Here is a 19477-nt window from a genome sequence, read left to right on the forward strand (position 1 = left end):
TCAAAGTGGAACATTGGCTCTGCAGATTTTGGACTTGCCAGCCTTCATAATCATGTGAGCTAATTCTTATATAAATCTCTCTCTCCATCCCTCCCTCCCTCCCTCCTTCTCTCTCTCTCTCAGCCCTGGTGGTCTAGTGCTTAAGATTCAACACTCTCATCACTGTGGCCCAGGTTAGTTTCCTGGTCACAGAATCACACCACTCATTTGTTGGCTGTCACACTGTGGCAGCTGCATGTTGCTATGATGCTGAAAGCTAAGCCACCGGCATTTCAAATACCAGCAGGTTCACTCATGAAGGACAGCTTTCAGCGGAGCTTCCAGACTACACAGAGTAGGAAGAAAGACCTGGTCACCTACTTCCAAAAAATTGGCCATGAAAATCCTATGAATAGCAGTGAACATTGTCTGATACAATGCCAGAAGATGAGAGGATGGTGCCAAAAGACCAGGCAGGATTGTGCTCTGCTGTACACAGGTTCACTAGGAGTCAAAATCCACTCAATGACTAACAAAAATGTACAACTGAAATCTCACAAGGTTGTAATCTATCATAACATTAATAAAAAAAAAATCCACTCAATGACACTAACAACATATGTATATATATATATCTCCTATCTCCTGTATGTTTTGTTTCTCTGGAGAACACTGACTAATACAGAAGGAGAGACCTGAAAAAGAACGGAGTATGTCTGGTCCCATTTCTATCTTTGACAAGCCATGTGACTATGGGCAGGTCACTTCTCCTGTCTGGCTTTGAATCTTTCCCTACACATAGGGGCAAATAATACCTGCCTCTTGGGGTGGGGGCTAATGGCATTGGGCCTTATCTTGACTCTGTTCAAGCCTGAAATTCTCTCCTCCTCCTCTTTCTTTCTTCCCATAGAACCACAAATTTGACCTATATTCCCTGCTTCTTCGAAGCTGTCTTCTCCACCCCGTTCCTAAAGGCACCTCTCTCCCAGGACAGATTTCAGAGTGGGATCCAGTCTCCTCAGCACTTTTCCTCCTTGCTGCCCTCAAAGATGTACACTTGAGCTCTTTTATGCTTAAAACATGTGCTCTTAGTCACCACTTTAAGAAAATGGAAAGAAGTGCACCAAAGTCAGAAGCATTTATTCAAAATCTGTTTATTGAACCACATCTGTGTGGTTCCCTCTGATATTTCTCTTCAAGGAAGACACCCTCCCAGGCAAGGCTACTCATGTTGTCAGAGGCTACTTGGTCACACCTGCCTTAAATGCCAGCATGACTGAAGTGTTGAAGCTCCTCCATCTACATTTTAACCTTAATTTCCCCAGGCAATTAGTTCCCCAGAATATTAGCAAGTAAACACTCTTCCCCACCCTTTACTCAGCAGTCCTGGGACTACCTGAAATACACACGAATCTTACCATACACAAACACTAAACTCCAGAAAAAAGTAAATAACAGCTAGAGCTGCTATGGAGTTGATAGAATGCATGAGAACATTGAAGACTCCTGGACTGCAAGAGCCTTTAGAACCCATTCACCTCCCCGTGATCACTCTGCTGTGCCCATTCCTCAAGCTGACATTGAAAAACTTGGGGCAAACTGACTTTTGTGATCATGCTACACATCTGTTCAGTACCTGAAACTCCACTGCACATGCAACTTTCCTCCTGCTTGCCACTCCCACCCCACCAAGCCTACTGCCACTCTGGGTGTTCCTTCAATAGGTAATGGCTTACTTTTTCTACTGGCTCAGGCTCAGGTATCATGCACCAAAATGCTGGAAATTAACTGGAAACCCTTGATCTCTAGTGAACAGCCACCTCTCAACTTCCCAGTTGCCAATAGATGGTAGTCCCATTTCCCTGGCACATACACTGAAACATTTCTTTCTTTCCACCTGTTTACAGGCCTATAAGTACAGCTTTTCCTACCAGGCAACACAGCAAGGCAAACACATCACCCAGTGTGTAGTGGTTGTCTCAGCAACACCGAAGGACCACCATTGTCCTCTCTAGCTGTACCCAGTGCCTTCTTCTCTCCCCTGATAGGTCCCCTGACTCTCCACCCTATACTCCAACTATCAGTATCTACCTCTGTCCCTTGACTATGTCCTACAGCTTCAAGTGACATACTATACTCCAACATCCTCCTGAATCCTGAATCCATTGAATGATTGACAGCCAAACAATGCTCCATGAGAGAAAACTGGGAATTGGTTCTCACTGAACTTTACTTCCCACTTTCCAGGGTCTGTTAAGACTCCCTGACTGACAAAACATTTTTAAAATCATAACTGTGAAAGTCATGGTCTACTTCACCAAATGGTCTCATTTAGCTTTTTCTAATAGCCTTTTTATCCATCAAATCCACACAATTCTTTCCTGGCAGTGCCTACCATGATACTTGGTCTGGACTCATGGGGTTTACACTTTCTATAGCATTAAAACATGATAAATTCAAGTCTTCGGCTATTTACCTACCACTCAAAGGCCTTGCGTCCCACGGTCCATTCATTACACCACCCCATGGCTGCCCACCACTCACTGAGAGCCCCAGAGGCACTGTGGGAAATGGCCCCTGTGTTCCATTCCTCCCAGGGTGCCCTTCCCAAGGAGATGAAAACCTTGTTAGTCACTCAGTACCAGCCAAACTGGAGATCTCTATACAAAGAAGCAGTTACACAAGTCATCTTAGAACCTGGAGTGAGACGCCCAAGGAAGAGGAAACTGGGAAAAATCCCTTTGCTTTATTTAGGTCTGACTGAGCTTGGAATCAAAAGTGCAAGATTGAGGCCTTCTTTATGCCACTTGGATCCTCTGAAGGGGGAAGCAGCCTGGAGAGATAGGTGATTGAGATATCTCTGAAAAGATGGAAGAATTCCCTTAAGGTTTGGGATAGCCTCCGCCTGAACTGGAAGATCGTCATGTGGCTGCACCTATAGTGAAGTTTCCTTCTAGGTGGAGTTTCAGAGAAATAGGATAGCTAGCTACATAGACATACATGTAGATAGACATCATGTTAATTCTAGGATTAACTTTGGAAATCATCAAATCAAAAATCTTTCATATAAGAAATGAAGAAATTAGGTCATGGAGATATTGAGTGATTTGACAAAGATCGTAGAGCTGGTTAAGGTCAGAATAAAGCTAACAACCAGATCTCCTCGTTTCCATTTCATGTTCCTTCTGCAATACCAAGAGACTTTGTTTCACTTGGATTTGAGGCCAAAGCCCAGCTGTCCAGAAACAACAATGAACAGTCTTCAAGTAAGGTCACAGATCCAAGAATTTGAGCTAAGCCTTGGGACAAAGTGTGAGTAACACTTCTGGAAACCCCAGACTTATGATATTCTATTACCACCTGGCTCCCCTTCAGGGCCAGTGGTGTGGACAATGAGATGGGAGAGAGAACTTTATAAAACATCCTGAGAGTGAGTAGATGGAGGTTGTCCTGCAGAGAGGGAGAAATTAATAGAAGAAGATGGATACCGTAAAAGGAAGCCAGAAACAAAAAATAAGAAGTCTAAGATAAGAATAGGAATCCGGAATCAGAGTATGTTTTGAACAAACATCTGCTCTAAAATACTTCTTGAGGAATCATCTTCCCTCCTTTTCTTGAACTCTACCAGCAATAGGAGGTGCAGTACATTGTAGGCAACCAGTCTTAGTAAAATGGAATTACTCAAAAATGATCTCCTTTATTGGACTAAAATGTGCTTCCCAATAACTTCTGTTCCTTAATGAGACTTCTGCTCTGGAATGCAGAATAATTCTACTTTCTCTCTCTGTTGTTTACAAATAATTCTCATATCGGCTCAAATTTTTTGTTCCCCAAGTTAAGCATCCTCTTTTTGCTCTCTCAATCCTAGGAGTAGCACACACACACTGGAAGCTCTAGTCAGTGTTGGCTGAAAAAGCAGCACAATTCCTAGACCTTTTCCCTTCTAGTCCCAAGGACAACTCTTGGCCTGGGGATCAATGTTCTCATGAGAGTGAGGAGACAGATCAGAGCACCAGTATTCTGATGGATCTGACATAATCAGAAAAAGGGAACACTTCCAACTCAAAGCTACACAAGGAACCACAACTGAGCAGCTTAAAGAACATCCTTTCTCCAGATAGCCCCACAGGTGATTCCCGAGGTGCTGGGGGTTATCATCTGCCAGAGAAACCTGGTCGATGGGTAATAGTTAAGGGCACTGGCTCTGGGGTCAGGGAGTATAAACCTGGTTCCCCCAGTTACTAGTTTTTACACTTTAGGTAAGTCATCTAACCTTTCTGCACCTTCTCTACGTATAAAATGGAGGGAATAATTGTTCCATCTCATAGGATTGTGATAAGGATTAACAAAGAAAATCGTTGACATACTTAGCATAGCACTAGCTATATAAACACTCACTAAATGTTAGAAATTATTTTTTTATCATTAAATGAAACTAGGAAAATCTGAGTCACAGAATAGGATGATGGAAGCTATAGGTAAAAGGGATTCTCTCTACTCTAGAGGTTAGAATTCTTTATGGCAATTGCTCTACTATTTTAAACTTTATGGATGCCAAATCTGAAAATATTTCTCTCCTGTTTATCCAGTGTTTCCTTAAACCTGGGAAGGATGTCCTCTCTGCAGCAGCAACAATGCTAAGCCCCACCCCAAGGCAGTGAGCCCTGAGCCCTGCTCTTACCATGGCCAGCAGAAGTACTGCCTATGTTGAGTGCCCCCATGTCAGCAGGAATACCTCTGTATTCCTCTGTGACAGCCTCTGGCACCGGCCTCTTTTCCCAACCTGAATAGAGATTCTCTCCCCAGTTCCCAACAGACACTGCTTCCATCAACGCCACGGGGCCCCAGAAGGGGCCACTGCTTATCAAACATAAGGAAATACAATATTCAAATCTGAGTGGAGCCCTCAGGTCATCTCCCAGAAGACAGGAGGGATTGGACAGAAGTGACCCGTTTAAGACCAGACACGCCTGTCCTGCTGCTGCTATCATCTGCTCAGGAAAGAATAAGCCTAGGTCTGCCACTGCCACCTCGACCACCATCTCCTCTTCCTCACCACTTCTACAAATTTCTCCCTCTAAAAGCTGGAGAAGGTTACCAAGGAGAACAGAAGTTTTCGTCTTCTCTATTTTGCAAAAGCTCCAGTTCTCGAGGAACAAACTAAGGAGGGTTGACAAAGGGTCTTTTTTTGATGAGCTTAGAACTATCTAGACTTTAGGGATACCTTTTCTCCAGACAAACAGATCCTCAGGGAGACTGCAATAGCTCTCCTGGCTGACTTGGCCTGGGGAACTTCAAGACTGACAGGACCAGGGATTCTCACCTATAAAAAAAGGAAGTTTATTTCAAAATTGGGGAGATGTGATTTCTGAATATTTTTACCTCTTGTATTTCACAGGTTTACTTAGATCCAAGAAAGACATCCTCTCAACAGCAGTGACAAAACAAGGTCCCCTTTCAGTCATTTCCCCAGATCCCTGAGCCTGGTAGACCCAAGGGCCCTAAACTCTGCCCCGATCTCATAGCCAGGTGACGTACACCCCATATCAGGAGGACTACCTATCTTAGCAGAAGTGATATCCTCAGAATTAATTACAAAGCAAACCAAATCATAGTTTATAATTTTTCTTGGGAGTATCTCCCATAAGAAATAAAAATAACATACTTTCAAGATCTTCCCTGATGGCCAGACACAGCTGCCTTTATCTTATCATCTTCTGTGGTCAACACAGTCAGTTCTTCTAGCTGCTGGATGGGGAAAATCTTCAGGAGAGAGGTTTAATTCTCTCCTTTAGATCTCATCCCATTTGAACAAAAGTGCCCCAAGATATGGACAACTCAATAAAAGGCTGTGCATATTAGGTCCCTTCCCCACCTTCATAGAGAGCTAAATCTATCCTTTGCATACTCCCCATCACCTCAACCAGCTGTCCAGAGACCCCCAGAGCTGGCTCCTCTCTGCTTTCTCCAATAAAACATGGTTCCCTGAGAGGCCCAGCCTCCTGTTCACTTGGCATCCATTCTCAGCACATTCTCTTGTGGGAGAGTGGAATTTAAGACTATGAAGGGGAGACCCTAATGGAAAGAGGCGGGAGTGCCCAGAGAAGGAAGAGAGGTGAAGAAGTGACAGAGGGAAGACCATAGGAGACTCTGGAGACCCAGACTGTTAAAAAAAAAAGGAGAAGGAGCAGAAGAAGGAGGAGGAGGAGGAGATGTGGATATAGAGTGGAGACCTTGATGGCAGCACTTCTGCTGACTGCGAGATGCAGCAGGACTCACGTTTTGAGTGGACAGATTCCAGGATGTGGGGACTCTGTACTGCTGCTGCTCCAACTGAAGCAGCCTTCCCCAGGATTAAGAAACCTGCCAGAAATGGGTGAGCCTCTTTTTTTTCAGTTAGTACTTTTCTCACTTAAGCTTGAATGTAAGGGCACTTCATCCTCTCATCCCCTTTTTCAGCCTCAGGGACCAAAACTTCTATCACCACCATCAGCCACTAAGAGCTATCACAAGCTGGGAATAACACCAATAAAATAACTATCATTTTTTGAGCACTTCCTGTGAGCCACATCTTTACTTGTGTTAGATAATTGAATCCTCACGATCACCCATGACTGACCTTTTAAATTATTTATGGCTCAGTATTAAATAATATAAGACAAACTGTACATTTAGAAAAGATAGACTCAAGATATGAATTAGATTACTTTACTGGGAGCATATTGCCTTTCTAATAAATGCGATTATCTCTGAGATTAGGTAACTTGCCTCAGGTTAGTCTGTCTGATTCCAACCCTGTCTACTGTCTGTGTAGGAGAGGAGAAAGGCCATCAGATTGGGTCATATGTGGAAATACAGAGGCAACAGAATTGCTTAACCTGGAGAAGAGAAGATTTTGATGGGAAAGAGAGCAGAGATCGATGCCTGTAGGTCCTGCAGGAGGATGCACGAGTTCTTTATTTACGAGCTACCAGTGGTAGATGGAGGGAGAGCAAGCACAAGTTATAGGAGGCAGATTCCACCTTGGTATAAGACAGGCATTTCCTACAAGCAGATCTTCTCCCAGTGGGGTGGCTTTCTTGAAAAGTAGTTACCTCCTTAGAGATGTTGTAGCAGAGCTACCAGTCCTGAGTCTGGGACTCTCCAGTGGGCTCCTTGCCTGGGGTGGAGGTGGCTGGACTGAAGTCTCCCCTTAGCTTCCAGAATTATTTATACCTTGGATCTTCCCCACCAGGGCCTCTCTCCTATGTGTTCATGACTTTCTCAGGAAATTTCAGAGATCTTTCCTCACCTCGAAAATATGAGGCAGGAAAGATTCACTCAGTAGTTCAGAGGCATGCACACTTTTTATTTTGCTGTTTTTGGATTTTTGCAGATGAGCTCAGAAATTCTATGTGATAATCTAGTGAAATAGTTTCTTTGGAATATTATAGAGATATACATTTCTCTTATTTGTTGATAAATGTTTGTCATAACCCCTAGGTAGGCCAAGTACGAACAGAAGCTTTGATCAGACCTACTTTTCCTATTCAGCCATACTTCCAAGGATCCCAGTTTCATGATGTCATTTTAATGAAATTTAAAGATCAGCTTAATACTGTGTAATTAATAAAGTGCTGTTTTATATCAGCTGGGGATATTAACTACAAGCAACAGAAGCCCACTTTGGCTGACTAAGCAGAAAAAAAGCTTATTGAAAAGCTGTTGGGTGGATTACAGAACTGCTGGGAGGGCTGAAGAACCAGGCTTGAGACTAAGTATCGAGGAACAATGCCCAAAAAAACCACACCACAGAACTGGCCTGGTGAAGAAGCTGCTGCCACTGCCACGCCACCAATGCAACATCTGTGCCAGGAACACACCCTTGCATTCTTGGCCAATGGAAAAGAGAGCCACCACCCTTGCCAGTAAAATGTATTCTACAAAGAATGCTCTCTTCTGGAGCAAGTTCTAATTGATAGAGCCCAGGTCACATGGTTGTGCCCTGGCTGCAAAGGAGACTCTGAGACTTATTTTCTGGGCTCTACTTTGGGCAGAAGGCATGCATAAGTCTATAAAATAGCCCATACATAGTGAAGGTGTTAAAAGCGTATTGGAACTTAAGGAAAAAGATTACCTATATTTGCCACAGCACAAATTAGAATTGGATTTACGTCCAGGCAAGCTGAGATAACATCTGGCAATGTCAGTCAAATACATGAAACATCTGTCAGGGGGTCCAGTTTTGCTAGCTGGAAATTGCCTGAATGTTCCTTTTTTTTTTTTTTCAGTGGAACACTGAATTTCTCAGGCAGGCTGCAACTGAGTAAGGTAGACCTAACTGAATTTATTAGTTGTGCTATAATTTTGACTGCGGGGATGTTATTATGGGTACCAGACCCAGGGAATTATTAGATTGCTCAGAGCTAATACTGTGAGCTTAACAGTTCCACCTAATTATTGCCTCTATTTCTCCCATTTACCTTTCTCCATCTCACTCATGCTACCTTCACCCAAGTACCACCAGTTCTCACCTGGCCTAATTGTAAGAGCCTCTTAACTGGGCTTCTTCAACATCTGAGGCCCCATAAGCCATTCATCATGCTGCATCCAGAAGGCTCTTTCAAAATGCAAGTGGGATTGTGTTATTTCTCTGCTTGATATCTTTCCAAGGCCTCCCGCTGTTCTGAGAAAAATACCTGAACTCCTCAGCATTGGCCTGTAAGACTTGGATTGTTAGGCTATCCCAATGTATCCAGCCCCATGCAGACTCCTCTCCCCTGGCTTCTAGTCACACCAGCCTCTCTGTGCCTTGTGAGTGCCAGCTTCCTTCCCTCTGATCCTCCACACACGCTGGTCTCTCAGCCAGCAGCTATCTTTCCCTGGCTGACTTTCATGCCTTGTCCAGGGTTCAGGCTAACTCTCATTGCTTCTTCCCGATGAGGTTACTTCTTCCTGTTTTATGCTCTTTTTAACTTGAATCACTCCTTCATACCACACATAATCATGGTAATTAAATAATTATTGATGTAACCACTTGCTTTATCTCTGTTGTCCTTGCTGGATTTAAGTTCCATGTATTACTCACTGTTGTATGCCCAGCACCTAACCGTTCCCGGGACATAGGAGGAACTCAATAAATATTTGTGGAATGACTCTTACAATCTGGTCTACTTCTCTTTCCTCTGGAAACCAAGGTTTGGCCATGCATGACAAGAGAGCTGATAGTGCCACAGAAAGAACAGGGCACTCTCAACCAGGTTACTGGGTCCCAATATTCACTGTGTGACCCTAGACACATTATTTTACATTTCTAGACCTTGATTCAGCCATTGGAACACAGAACATACAAACTTAAAATCTTGCTTGAACTCCCTCTGTACTCTGTTGGCTTATCACCCACACATACGTTTACCCCTCCATCCATGTCTTCTTGTCAGTCTCAGTTACCTCCAGCCCCACACCTTGCCCCTAGAATCACCCCATCTGTCGTTCTGTCCAAGCTGCTCTTGTCCTCAGAAGATCCCAATGGCAAGAAGAGGATGGGCTTGGGACCTTTTATCCTAGACTCAACTGGTCTGGAGCAAGTATCAAGTCTTTCCCCAACAATTCTGATTCACATCAGTTCCTGAAAACTAACTCCTGCCTTTCAAAGAAAACTCCACTATGGCAAATATGCAGGTACTAACATTTTTCTCTCACCTGGAAGAATAGCCACAGAGGAGAAAGAACACACCCATGTCTGTATGGGTATGAGAAAGATTACTTTTTCTAGCACCTCTGGAGTTTTCAGAGAAGGTATTTATTGAGGGACAAGAAGAAAGCAGACTTAGATTTTATGTAGCAGTTCTTGTAGCTGCGGTGAGTAAAAATGAAAAAGTAAAGTAATAGTACATCATTTCATTAAAGTTCATGTGGATAATATGATTCAAGTATGCAGACTTCTGGTAGAATAACTTTACCTCAACAAAGAACTTAGAGAACAAGAGAAGTGGATAGACACCATGATCTTAACATAACAGGTAGCCCCTGTAACATCCGAGCACAGGAGGATATAAAAGATTTCCAGTATCCCTTTCTAGTAAATCACCTATCAAAGGTATCCACTTTTCAGATTCCTAAAACCATGTTAGTTTTGCTTATTCTAGAACTTCACACAAATGGAATCATGCAGAACATACTCTGCTGTGTTTAACTTCTTTGGCTAAATAAATTTTTGATATTCATCATGTTATTGCTTTTGTCAGTAGCTTGTTTAGGTTTTTTATTGCTATTCCAGTGTGTGAATTATCCACAATTTGTTCATCCTTTCTGTGTTGATGGACATCTGGGGTGTTTCAGTTTGGGGCTACCTGAACATTGTTACAATGAATATTTATGCATGAGTGTTTTGTAAACATATGTTTTATTTCTCTTAAATAAATATATGAGTAGAGCTTCTTGGTCGCAGCACAGATGTATGTTTAACTGTATAAGAAACTGCCAAATTGTTTTCTAAATTGGTTATGCCATTTTGCACTCCCACCAGCATTGTGTGAGAGTTCCAAACGTTCTACATCCTTGTCACACTTCTTGAGTCATTTATTATCATCTTAGCCATTTTTGCAGATCTGAAATGGTATCTTCTTAACTTCATTTTCCTGAGTTGTAACATTGTTTAGCATTTTTTCATATACTTTTCAGTCATTTATACATTTTACTTGACCATAAATGTGGGATCTATTTCTGAATTCTTTATACTGTTCCATTGATCTATGTGTATATCCATATAACAAAACCACACATTTTTTTCAGATTATGTGTAGTTTAACTGTTTTATTGAGATCCTATTGGCTTACAACATTGTATAAATTTCAGGTGTGCATTATTATATTTCAGTTTCTGTATAGACTGCATCATGTTCACCACCAATAGTCTAGTTTTATCTGTCACCATACACATGTGCCCCTTTACCCGTCTCTCCACCCCCTTCCCTCTCTCAAACACCAATCTGTTCTCTTTATCTATGTATTTGTTTGGCAAACCACACATTCTTGATTGATGAACCTTCATAGTACGTCTTAAAATCAGATAGTGTGAGGCCCACAGCTTTGTTCTTTTCCAAGATTGTTTGGACTACTCTAAATTCTTTACATTTATGTAAAAATTTTAAATTTGGGCTGTTAATTTCTCCAAAAAAGCCAGCTGGGATTTTTATTGAGATTTCAAGGAATCAATAGATCAATATAAGAGGACTGATATCTTTTAAATAACGTGTTTTCTAATATGTGAACACTGTATATCTCTTCAGTTATTTATATCTTCTTTTGTTTTTCTCTAGATTGTTTTATAGTTTCCAGCATAAGTCTTGCACATTTTTGTTAATTATACTGCTAATACTTTATTATTTTTATGCTGTTATGATTTTATTTTTATTTCATTTCCAATTGTTTAGTGATGGTATACAGAAATGTAATTGATTTCTACATAGTGACCTTGTATTCTGAGGCATTGCTGAAGTCACTTAGTTCCAGTGTATATTTTTGCAGGTTCCTCAGGAATTTCTACATAGGCAATTATATCATCTGTGAATAAAGACATCTGTGCTTCCTCTTTTCCAATTCATGCTTTTATTTCTTTTTCTTGCCTTATTGCAGTGACTGGAACTTCCAGTAAATGTTGAATAGAAGTAGTGAGTTGGGATATATTTGCCTTGTTCCAGACATTAGGGGGAAAATATTTCACAGTTAATATAACGTTAGTTGTAGGTTTTTCATAGATGACCTTCATTGGAGAGAGAAAAATTCCACTCTATTCCTAGTTTTCAGAATTTTACTATAAATGAATAATGAATTTTGTCAAATGCTTTCTCTACATCTATTGAGATGATAATATAATCTTTCTCCTTTGTTCAATTAATGTTGGTGAATTACATTGTCTTATTTTAGAATATTAAATAAATCTTGTATTCTTGTGATAAATCCTCGTGATATATTGCAGGACTCAGTTTACTAATATTTTGTTAAGGATTTTTGCTTCTATGTTCATGAGGGATACTGGTCTGTAATTTTCCCTTGTGTAATGTCCTCGTCAAGTTTCGAAATCAGAGCTATGCTACCTTCAAAAAGATTTGATGAGTATTCCCTCTTTCTTTGTTTTCTGAAAGAGATTATGTATGATTAATATTTTTTCTTCCTTAAGTATTTGATATAACTCACGAGTTAAGCCATTTGGGCCTGGAGATTTCTATATGGGAAGACTTTAAATTATGAGTTAAATTTCTGTAACAATTATAAAGGTTGTTTCATTCAGGGCTCAACCAGAGGAACAGCATCAGTAGGAGATATACACTAAGAGATTTATTGCAAGAACTTGGCTTACATGATTATGAGGCTGGGTAGACAAGTCCAAAATCTGTAAGGCAGGACATCAGGAAGGGCAGGCTGAAACCCTCTGGCATGGGCTGAAGCTACTGTATATACAAAGAATTTCTTCTTCAGTGAAGCTTCTGCTCTGCTCTTAAGGCCTTCCAACTGATTGAATCAGACCAACTCAGGTTTTCTATGATATTCTCTCTTACTTAAAGCCAACTGACTATGGACTTTAATCAGATCTACCTTCACAGCAGCACCTAGACTAGGTTTGAATAGCTAGGGAGTGTGGCCTAGGCAAGCTGACACATCAAAAGTTCATCACAGGGCTATCTAAGTTTTCTTTTACGTGTTACTTTTTGTTAGTTGTATTTTCAAGGAATTTGTCTTTTTCATCTAAGTTGTAGATTTATTGTTATGAGGTTATTCATAATATGTGCTCATTATCCTTTTTATGTAATAATGTCATGTCTACCTTTTGTGGAATATTTTCTCTCTACTTCTTTTTTAATTGAGATATAACTGACATATAACATTATATTAGTTTCAAGTGTACAATATAATGATTCAGTATATATTGCAAAATGACCACCACAGTAAGTCTAGTTAACATCTGTCACCATACATACTTACAAAACATTTTTTTCTTGTGATGAGAACTTTTAAGATATACTCTCTTAGCAACTTTCAAATATGCAGCATTTTCAAATATGCAGTACAGTATTATTAACTGTAGTCACTATGCTGTACATTATATCCTCATGACTTATTTATTTTATAACTGGAAGTTTGTACCTTTGGAACCCCTTCACCCATTTCACTCATTCCCCACCCCTCATCTCTGGCAACCAATATGTTATCTGTGTTTATGAGCTCAGGTTTTTTGTTTTGTTTTTCAGCTTCCACATATAAGTGAAATCACATGGTATTTGTTTTTCTCTGCCTGACTTATTTCCCTTAGCATAATGCCCTCAAAGTTCATCCATGTTATCACAAATGGGAGGATTTCCTTCTTTTTTATGACTGAATAATATACCACATCTTCTTTATCCATTCATCCATTGATGGACACTTAGGTTGTTTCCATATCTTGACTATTGTCAATAATACTTTCCATCCACTTTTAATATACACAACAATGTCACCTTGTGTGTAAATGTGCTCAAGCCACAAACAATAATAATAATAATTTTAAAGTAATAAGGATAATAATTTTAAAGTAATAATAACAATTTTAAAGTAATAATAACTTTAAAAGCCTAGGATCTATCTCTGATTCCTCTTTTTCTTACCTCATACATAAAATTTCTCCCAAAGTCCTCAAGTTCTGTCTTAAGAATAGAACCACTTCTCACCTTCTCATCTCCAATGTTCTGACCCCAATTAGAGCCACTGTTATCCTTTGTCCGAACCACTGCAAAAGTCTCCTGTCTTGTTTCCTCTTCCTATTTTGTACCACAGCAATCCCTTATCAGAGCAACTGCAGCAATAATATAAAAACATAAATAACATTGTACCTTGTCTTTATTGAAATTATTGAATATCTTCCCATTGCAACTAGAATAAAATCCAAAGTCTTTACTGTCCTACAAAACATTCCTGTGATGGTACTATTTTGCTGACCTGATCGTAGGTCTCTTTGTTCACTGCATTGCAGGAAAACTAGGATTCTTTTCTTTAAAGTAACCTTTCAATTGAACTAAATTTGAAGTATAAATTGAGAACACAACTGAATACAGCTCAGTAAAGTTTCACTAGCTGAACAACCATGTAACCAATACACAGATGAAGAAAGAGCATGTTACCATCATCCCAGTAGTCCACCTAGTGGACAGGCCCTCAAACATCACCATTATCCTGACATCTAACACCATAGGTTTGCTTTTCTTGTTCTTGAAATTTATATAAAGGGAATTATACAGTAGGAATTCTTTGTTGCCTGGATTTTTTTCCCTCAAAATTGTGTTTGTGAGATTCATTCCTTTTCTAGCGTGTAGCTGTAGTTTGTCTCTTTGCAGTATAGTCTTTCTTTGTGGGAATATACCATTCTTTCATTACATTTTCCATTCACAAGGAATCCTTTCTAAAATTTGGGATATAGGATATGCCAAATTACTTGGGGATTTAGACCCTTTGTTCTACCCACACCATCAAGACCTTCTCAGTACCGTAAGAAATCCTGAGCTACCAGCTGGGAAGAAGAGGTGCCCAGGACTCTGAGCGCATTGGCCTGTATGCAGAAAAGGAGCCCCAAGGATGAAAGGACAAATAAGGAGGGTCAGTGACCAAGGGGGAGGTTCACATTTTATTCCTTGGAAATAGAGGATACAATATAAGGTCCTTGTATATCAATTGGTTCCAAAGAAGGGGAGAAGAGAGTGGATGATAGTTGGGAGCAGGATGATATGAAGCTGGTAGAGGAGGGTTAAGTCAACCTCCAGAGTTCAGGACAATCTCTAGAAGGGGAAAGAATGCCTGGTATAGGAGAGTCCCCTTCCACATAAAGTCCCAGTTGGCAGACCTGTAGTACGCTGATCAACTGTCTGCCATATTGCACTGTCCCTTCACTCTGCATATTCACATCTGTCTCCTACTAGACTATGAACATTTCTTGAGCCTAGGTGGGGTCTTATTCATTATTGTTTCCTCCCCTACTCACAGACCTGGCCCCTAGTAGGTACTCAATGGTCTTTGGGTAAATGATCTTAATTTTATTTGACCCCAAACATCAGTGCTAATGGTGGAGTATATGTGGTGTGGATGGTAATGTCATTCACTCTATATAAAATGTGGGGAGGAGACACTAGGATGGAATATGAAGTGCGTTAAGATCCAGCCCTGGCATTCCTGGAAAAGACTCTCTCTCTGCGCATTTCAGCCCAGAGACTTTTTTCCTCCTGTATCCTCATATCCATCCCAACTCCACTGAAGGACCCAGGTACACTTGAAGAAAATGAATGTATCCCTATATCCCTCTGCCGCACCCATTACACACCATACTAAATCCTCCCAGAAGAAATGCAAATGCTATTATTCATGCAAAAGCTGCCAAACTGGAGTTTTTCATGCATAGAAGGAGTTTAGCAAGTGTTTTCAAGAACTGAATGAGACATCGGGACACCAGGAAGTAGTGGGGAAACTCCTTTAGTTTCCTCCTGCGCAGGCTGAGCCCAGGATAAAAGGACCCTGTTCTGGGCTTCTCCACACACTTGAATCCCTGAAGACTGGAACAGCCTGGAAAGGCAGGTGAGTGGGGAGGCTCTGTTCTGTGGGAGAGGAAGCCCTCTAAGGGGCCATCAGTAGGTTCCCACTAAAGGGAATGAGGAGATTGTGTAGAGTTATGGGCTAGGGTCGGATGCAGAAAAGGAAAGACGGATGCCCAGAAACAGCAATAGGAACAGACAAGCAAAACAGACCAGAAAACAAAGACCAGGAGGGAAAGACAGCAAGCAGGGAGAAGTGAGATGAGTGTGATGCAGAAAGTCAGGGGTCTAAAGCAGGTAACGGTACACTAAGGTCCACAGGCCAAGCCCAGCCCACCACCATTCTTATAAATAACGTGTCACTGGAACACAGTCATGCCCATCTGTTTACATACTGTCTATGCCTTTTTTACACAGCAATGGCAGAGTTGAATAGTTGTGACAGAGACTGGTTGGCCTGAAAAGTCTAAAATATTTACTATCTGGCCCTTTACAGAAAAGGTTTACCTACCTCTGTTCTAAAATAGAAGGTAATTTGAGATTCATGTGATTAAAGGTAGAGATGATAAAGCTCCAGGTCAGCCAAATGGATATTGGTAAAGCTGAGGCCAGAATTTAGCTTTCATAACCTCCATCTTTGTTCTTTCCTGTGCTCCTCCTCAAATATCTCCCTCTTTTCATGGTCAGGCTTCTGACCCCGGGTTAGGGCATGATGAGCCATCCAGTGGGGCTCTGAGCCGGATGCCTGGCTGGGGTTTCCTGCTGACTCTGACTCTGCTCCTGGTTCCAACTCTTAAGACAGCCATCACGAAGGGACATTCATTATCCTTGAAGAAGTAGTGACCAGGTTTAAAGTAGTCAGGAATGACACAGAGGACCAGAGAAGTTGCCTAAGAGGGCAAAGAGGAAGAAATGCCTCAGCAGTGAAGAGGGCACAGTCCTAGAGGAAGGAAATATTTCATGGTATCTGGAAGAAATATAGTCCAATCTCTCCAAATTGGACCCTGCATCAACAGGTCCTACAGAATTTAGCAGGTGCTCTCTTGCCTCCCAGTCCTCTTATCTTCAAGGTGATGATTCTAAAGACATTTTACCTTTAATTTTCAGGGACCTTTTCCAGATGCTTTCCAAATCTTCTCTTTCTCCTGTCTCCCTGTAGAGTGAGCATGCTCTATTTAAAGGACAGAGCACAGTCTGGGCACCAACTCTCCGGGTGGGACAGACAGAGCAGACACTGAGCATCGGCAGGGCGGGCCCCAAGAAAATCCTCTTTGTTGACCACTGTGATCCATGGAGGCTTCTGTGGGTTGGGTGGTCTCGGGAGAGAGTAAAATAGGATGGTCATAGCACCGACATGAAAGAAAGAAGTTATAGGAGAGAAGGCTTCTCCCTTGTGCTCCTTTGGAAATAATCTCCCCCACTGATCTTGTCTCATTCTAAAGTGCTTTTCTTCTTTCTTTCAGTTGATCTACAATCTAAAGAAAATGTCCTATCAGCAGCAGCAACAATGCAAAGTTCCCTGCCAGCCCCCTCCCCAGGTCCCTGAGCCCTGCCCTCCCAAGGTGCCTGTGCCTTGCCCTCCCAAGGTGCCTGAGCCGTGTCCCCCACCTCCCGGCCAGCAGGAGTATCCCCCTGTTAAGTGCCCCCCTGGCCAGCAAAAATACCCGCCGAAGCAGAAGTGACACCTCTGAAGCCACCCTCTCCGACCTGGTCATGAAGATACTGCACCCCCTTGCTCACTCCTGCCCCATCACTTCCAGCAACAACAGGGAGCACACACAACCTAGAAGATGCTGCCTCTCTTGAGACTCAAGAAGAAAGATATTGTCATAGTCTACTGGATTTTCCTCCTCCAATCAACGACTCCTCCCAGCTCCTCTCCCAGGAAGCCACACGATTTAGACAGAAGTGCCATGTTCTCAGACCCTTCCCTAGAGGCCATATGTGTTCTTGCCCTTCTCCATCCACTGTCCTGGTCGGGACCAGGCCAGACTTTCCAGCTGCCATCTCCTCTACCACGTTGCCTTCTGCTGGTTGTACAAGCTCACTACAAGGACACAGATTTCCTTGCTCAGCAGTCTGCCTCCGTGGGTTTCAACTCCATGAAAGTTTCTAGGAGCAAACATGATTGAAAAATTAAAACAAGGAAACTGTTTAAATCAAATGAAAGTTTCCTAGAGTTCTTCACAGCACAACTGCACACTCTTTAGCGAAGAGAAGGAGGTCTTCTGTTTGTTATTTCCCACAACCCCTAAGAAAGCTCACCCCTCCCTCTGGACTCTGACTCCATTAAAATGACTCCATGCTCTACGATGCTCCTTCCTCCCTGCTTCTCAATAAAAAATATTCATCCCTGATTGGCCAAGTCTCTGCTCTCTTGCTGGGATTGGGCGTAAGCCACAGAAGGAGAAATCAGGGCCCACGAAAGGAAGCAAAGACTAAGTGGGAAATCCTTGGAAGGAACTTGGAGGAGATCAGGGGCCACAAGAGAAGGAGATGGGCACCCTGCGCAAGACAGCAGGTCTCCTTTTCCTTTCTGGTCACCCATTCTCAGTGCCCCAAAGGGCCACATGTCTCCCAAGCCCACCTCTACACCCAGCACCTATCTTTTCCACAGAAGGACTTACCATGCAGGGGAAGTGGAGAGTGTTGACAATGGAGCCACCAATCAGGTCAGGGCTGCAGGATGGGCTGAGCATGAGATGGGCTCTGCAAGGTCCAGGGAGGTCCATGGGACCAGTACTTGGGACAAGAATTGCCAACCAGGCCCTGTGTGGAGACTGTCCTGGAGGGGATGGACCCCAGAGAGTGTTACCTACTGCAGTGGTTCTTAAGCTGCTTGGTCATTGGGAAAGATTTACACTCTTAAAATTATTGAAGAATAATTTAGCACTTTAGTTATTGTGAATTTTATCAATTGATATTTCTCTTATTGGAAATTAAAACTGAGAATATTTTAAAACACACTATACACAAGTAGGCATTGCACTAGCTGTCAGAGTGATAATATCACCGCATGTCATGTTGTCTCTTCTGTCATTTCTACTGTAGACTTAAAGATAAAAGAGAGTGAAAAAGTCAAACAACATCTGAACATCATTATGAAAATAGTTTTAACCCATGGACCTCACTGAAAGCACCTTGAGAACCCCCAGGGTGTTCACACCACACTTTGAGGACTGCTGGCTTAGATAGTCACTGTGGGGCGGGCCTCCAGTGTCCCTGAGCCTGAGCCTGAGACAGGTGTGGAAGGACTAAGGAAGTCCTGCTTGCATTTCAGCATCAGCTTACAGGTTGGGTTATTTATGTCTGTCCTTTACTCTGATAAATCAAGTTCTGTACTCTAACTCAACAATCATTGATTAGCACCAATGAAATGTCTGGAACTGATAAAACCCAGAGATAAAGAAAAGAAGATAATGAGACTCTCTAGAGAAGCCTCCTCAGTGGTCTGCTGAGATGGTGGGGACTGATACATGCCTCGTGGACCATTAGATCATATCTGACAAGGGCAGAGGGTGTGCTGGGGTGATGTGTGGAATATGGAAGGTGAAGAAGAAGGAAGAGCAGATGATGACTCCTTGGTTTCTTGCCTGGACTTCTCCCTTGGGCTCTTAAGTGCCACAGGCAAGACCTTTCTTGAGAGCTAATCATATCCAGTGATGATGGAAGTTTGAGTTTAATCACATTCCATGTTTTCCCCAATTCTCCTCCCACCAGCCTCATAGTAGCCTCTCTCTTACTTCCATGGAGGTAAAATTAGGTCACAGTCAATTGAAAAATATATGTGCAAAGTAAGAAATTTCAAGAACAATTGAGAGAAAGTGTAGAAGAGAGAGGCTAAGGACTAATTTTACCTACAGCAGGATTGAGAAGAGTTGTGAGTCTTTCCCCCAAACTCCACCCATTCCCCTTCCTCCCAGTTGATTGCAGGTTCCTGGGTCCATTCATTGTGCCCAGGAATGT

General features: G+C 42.0%; 1 protein-coding gene across 1 annotated transcript; it reads left to right on the top strand.

Moving 5' to 3' along the window:
* Positions 1 to 15414: 15414 nt before the first annotated feature.
* Positions 15415 to 17868, top strand: LOC106846209 (small proline-rich protein 2A-like). The gene is made up of 2 exons (XM_014864844.3): positions 15415 to 15554; positions 16975 to 17868. Exon 2 carries the CDS (start codon positions 16996 to 16998, stop codon positions 17191 to 17193), a length of 198 nt encoding a protein of 65 aa, XP_014720330.1. The 5' UTR covers positions 15415 to 15554; positions 16975 to 16995; the 3' UTR covers positions 17194 to 17868.
* The last annotated feature ends 1609 nt before the right edge of the window (positions 17869 to 19477 follow it).

Source organism: Equus asinus, chromosome 25, assembly GCF_041296235.1.
Source record: "Equus asinus isolate D_3611 breed Donkey chromosome 25, EquAss-T2T_v2, whole genome shotgun sequence".
In the NCBI taxonomy this organism is placed as follows: domain Eukaryota; kingdom Metazoa; phylum Chordata; class Mammalia; order Perissodactyla; family Equidae; genus Equus; species Equus asinus.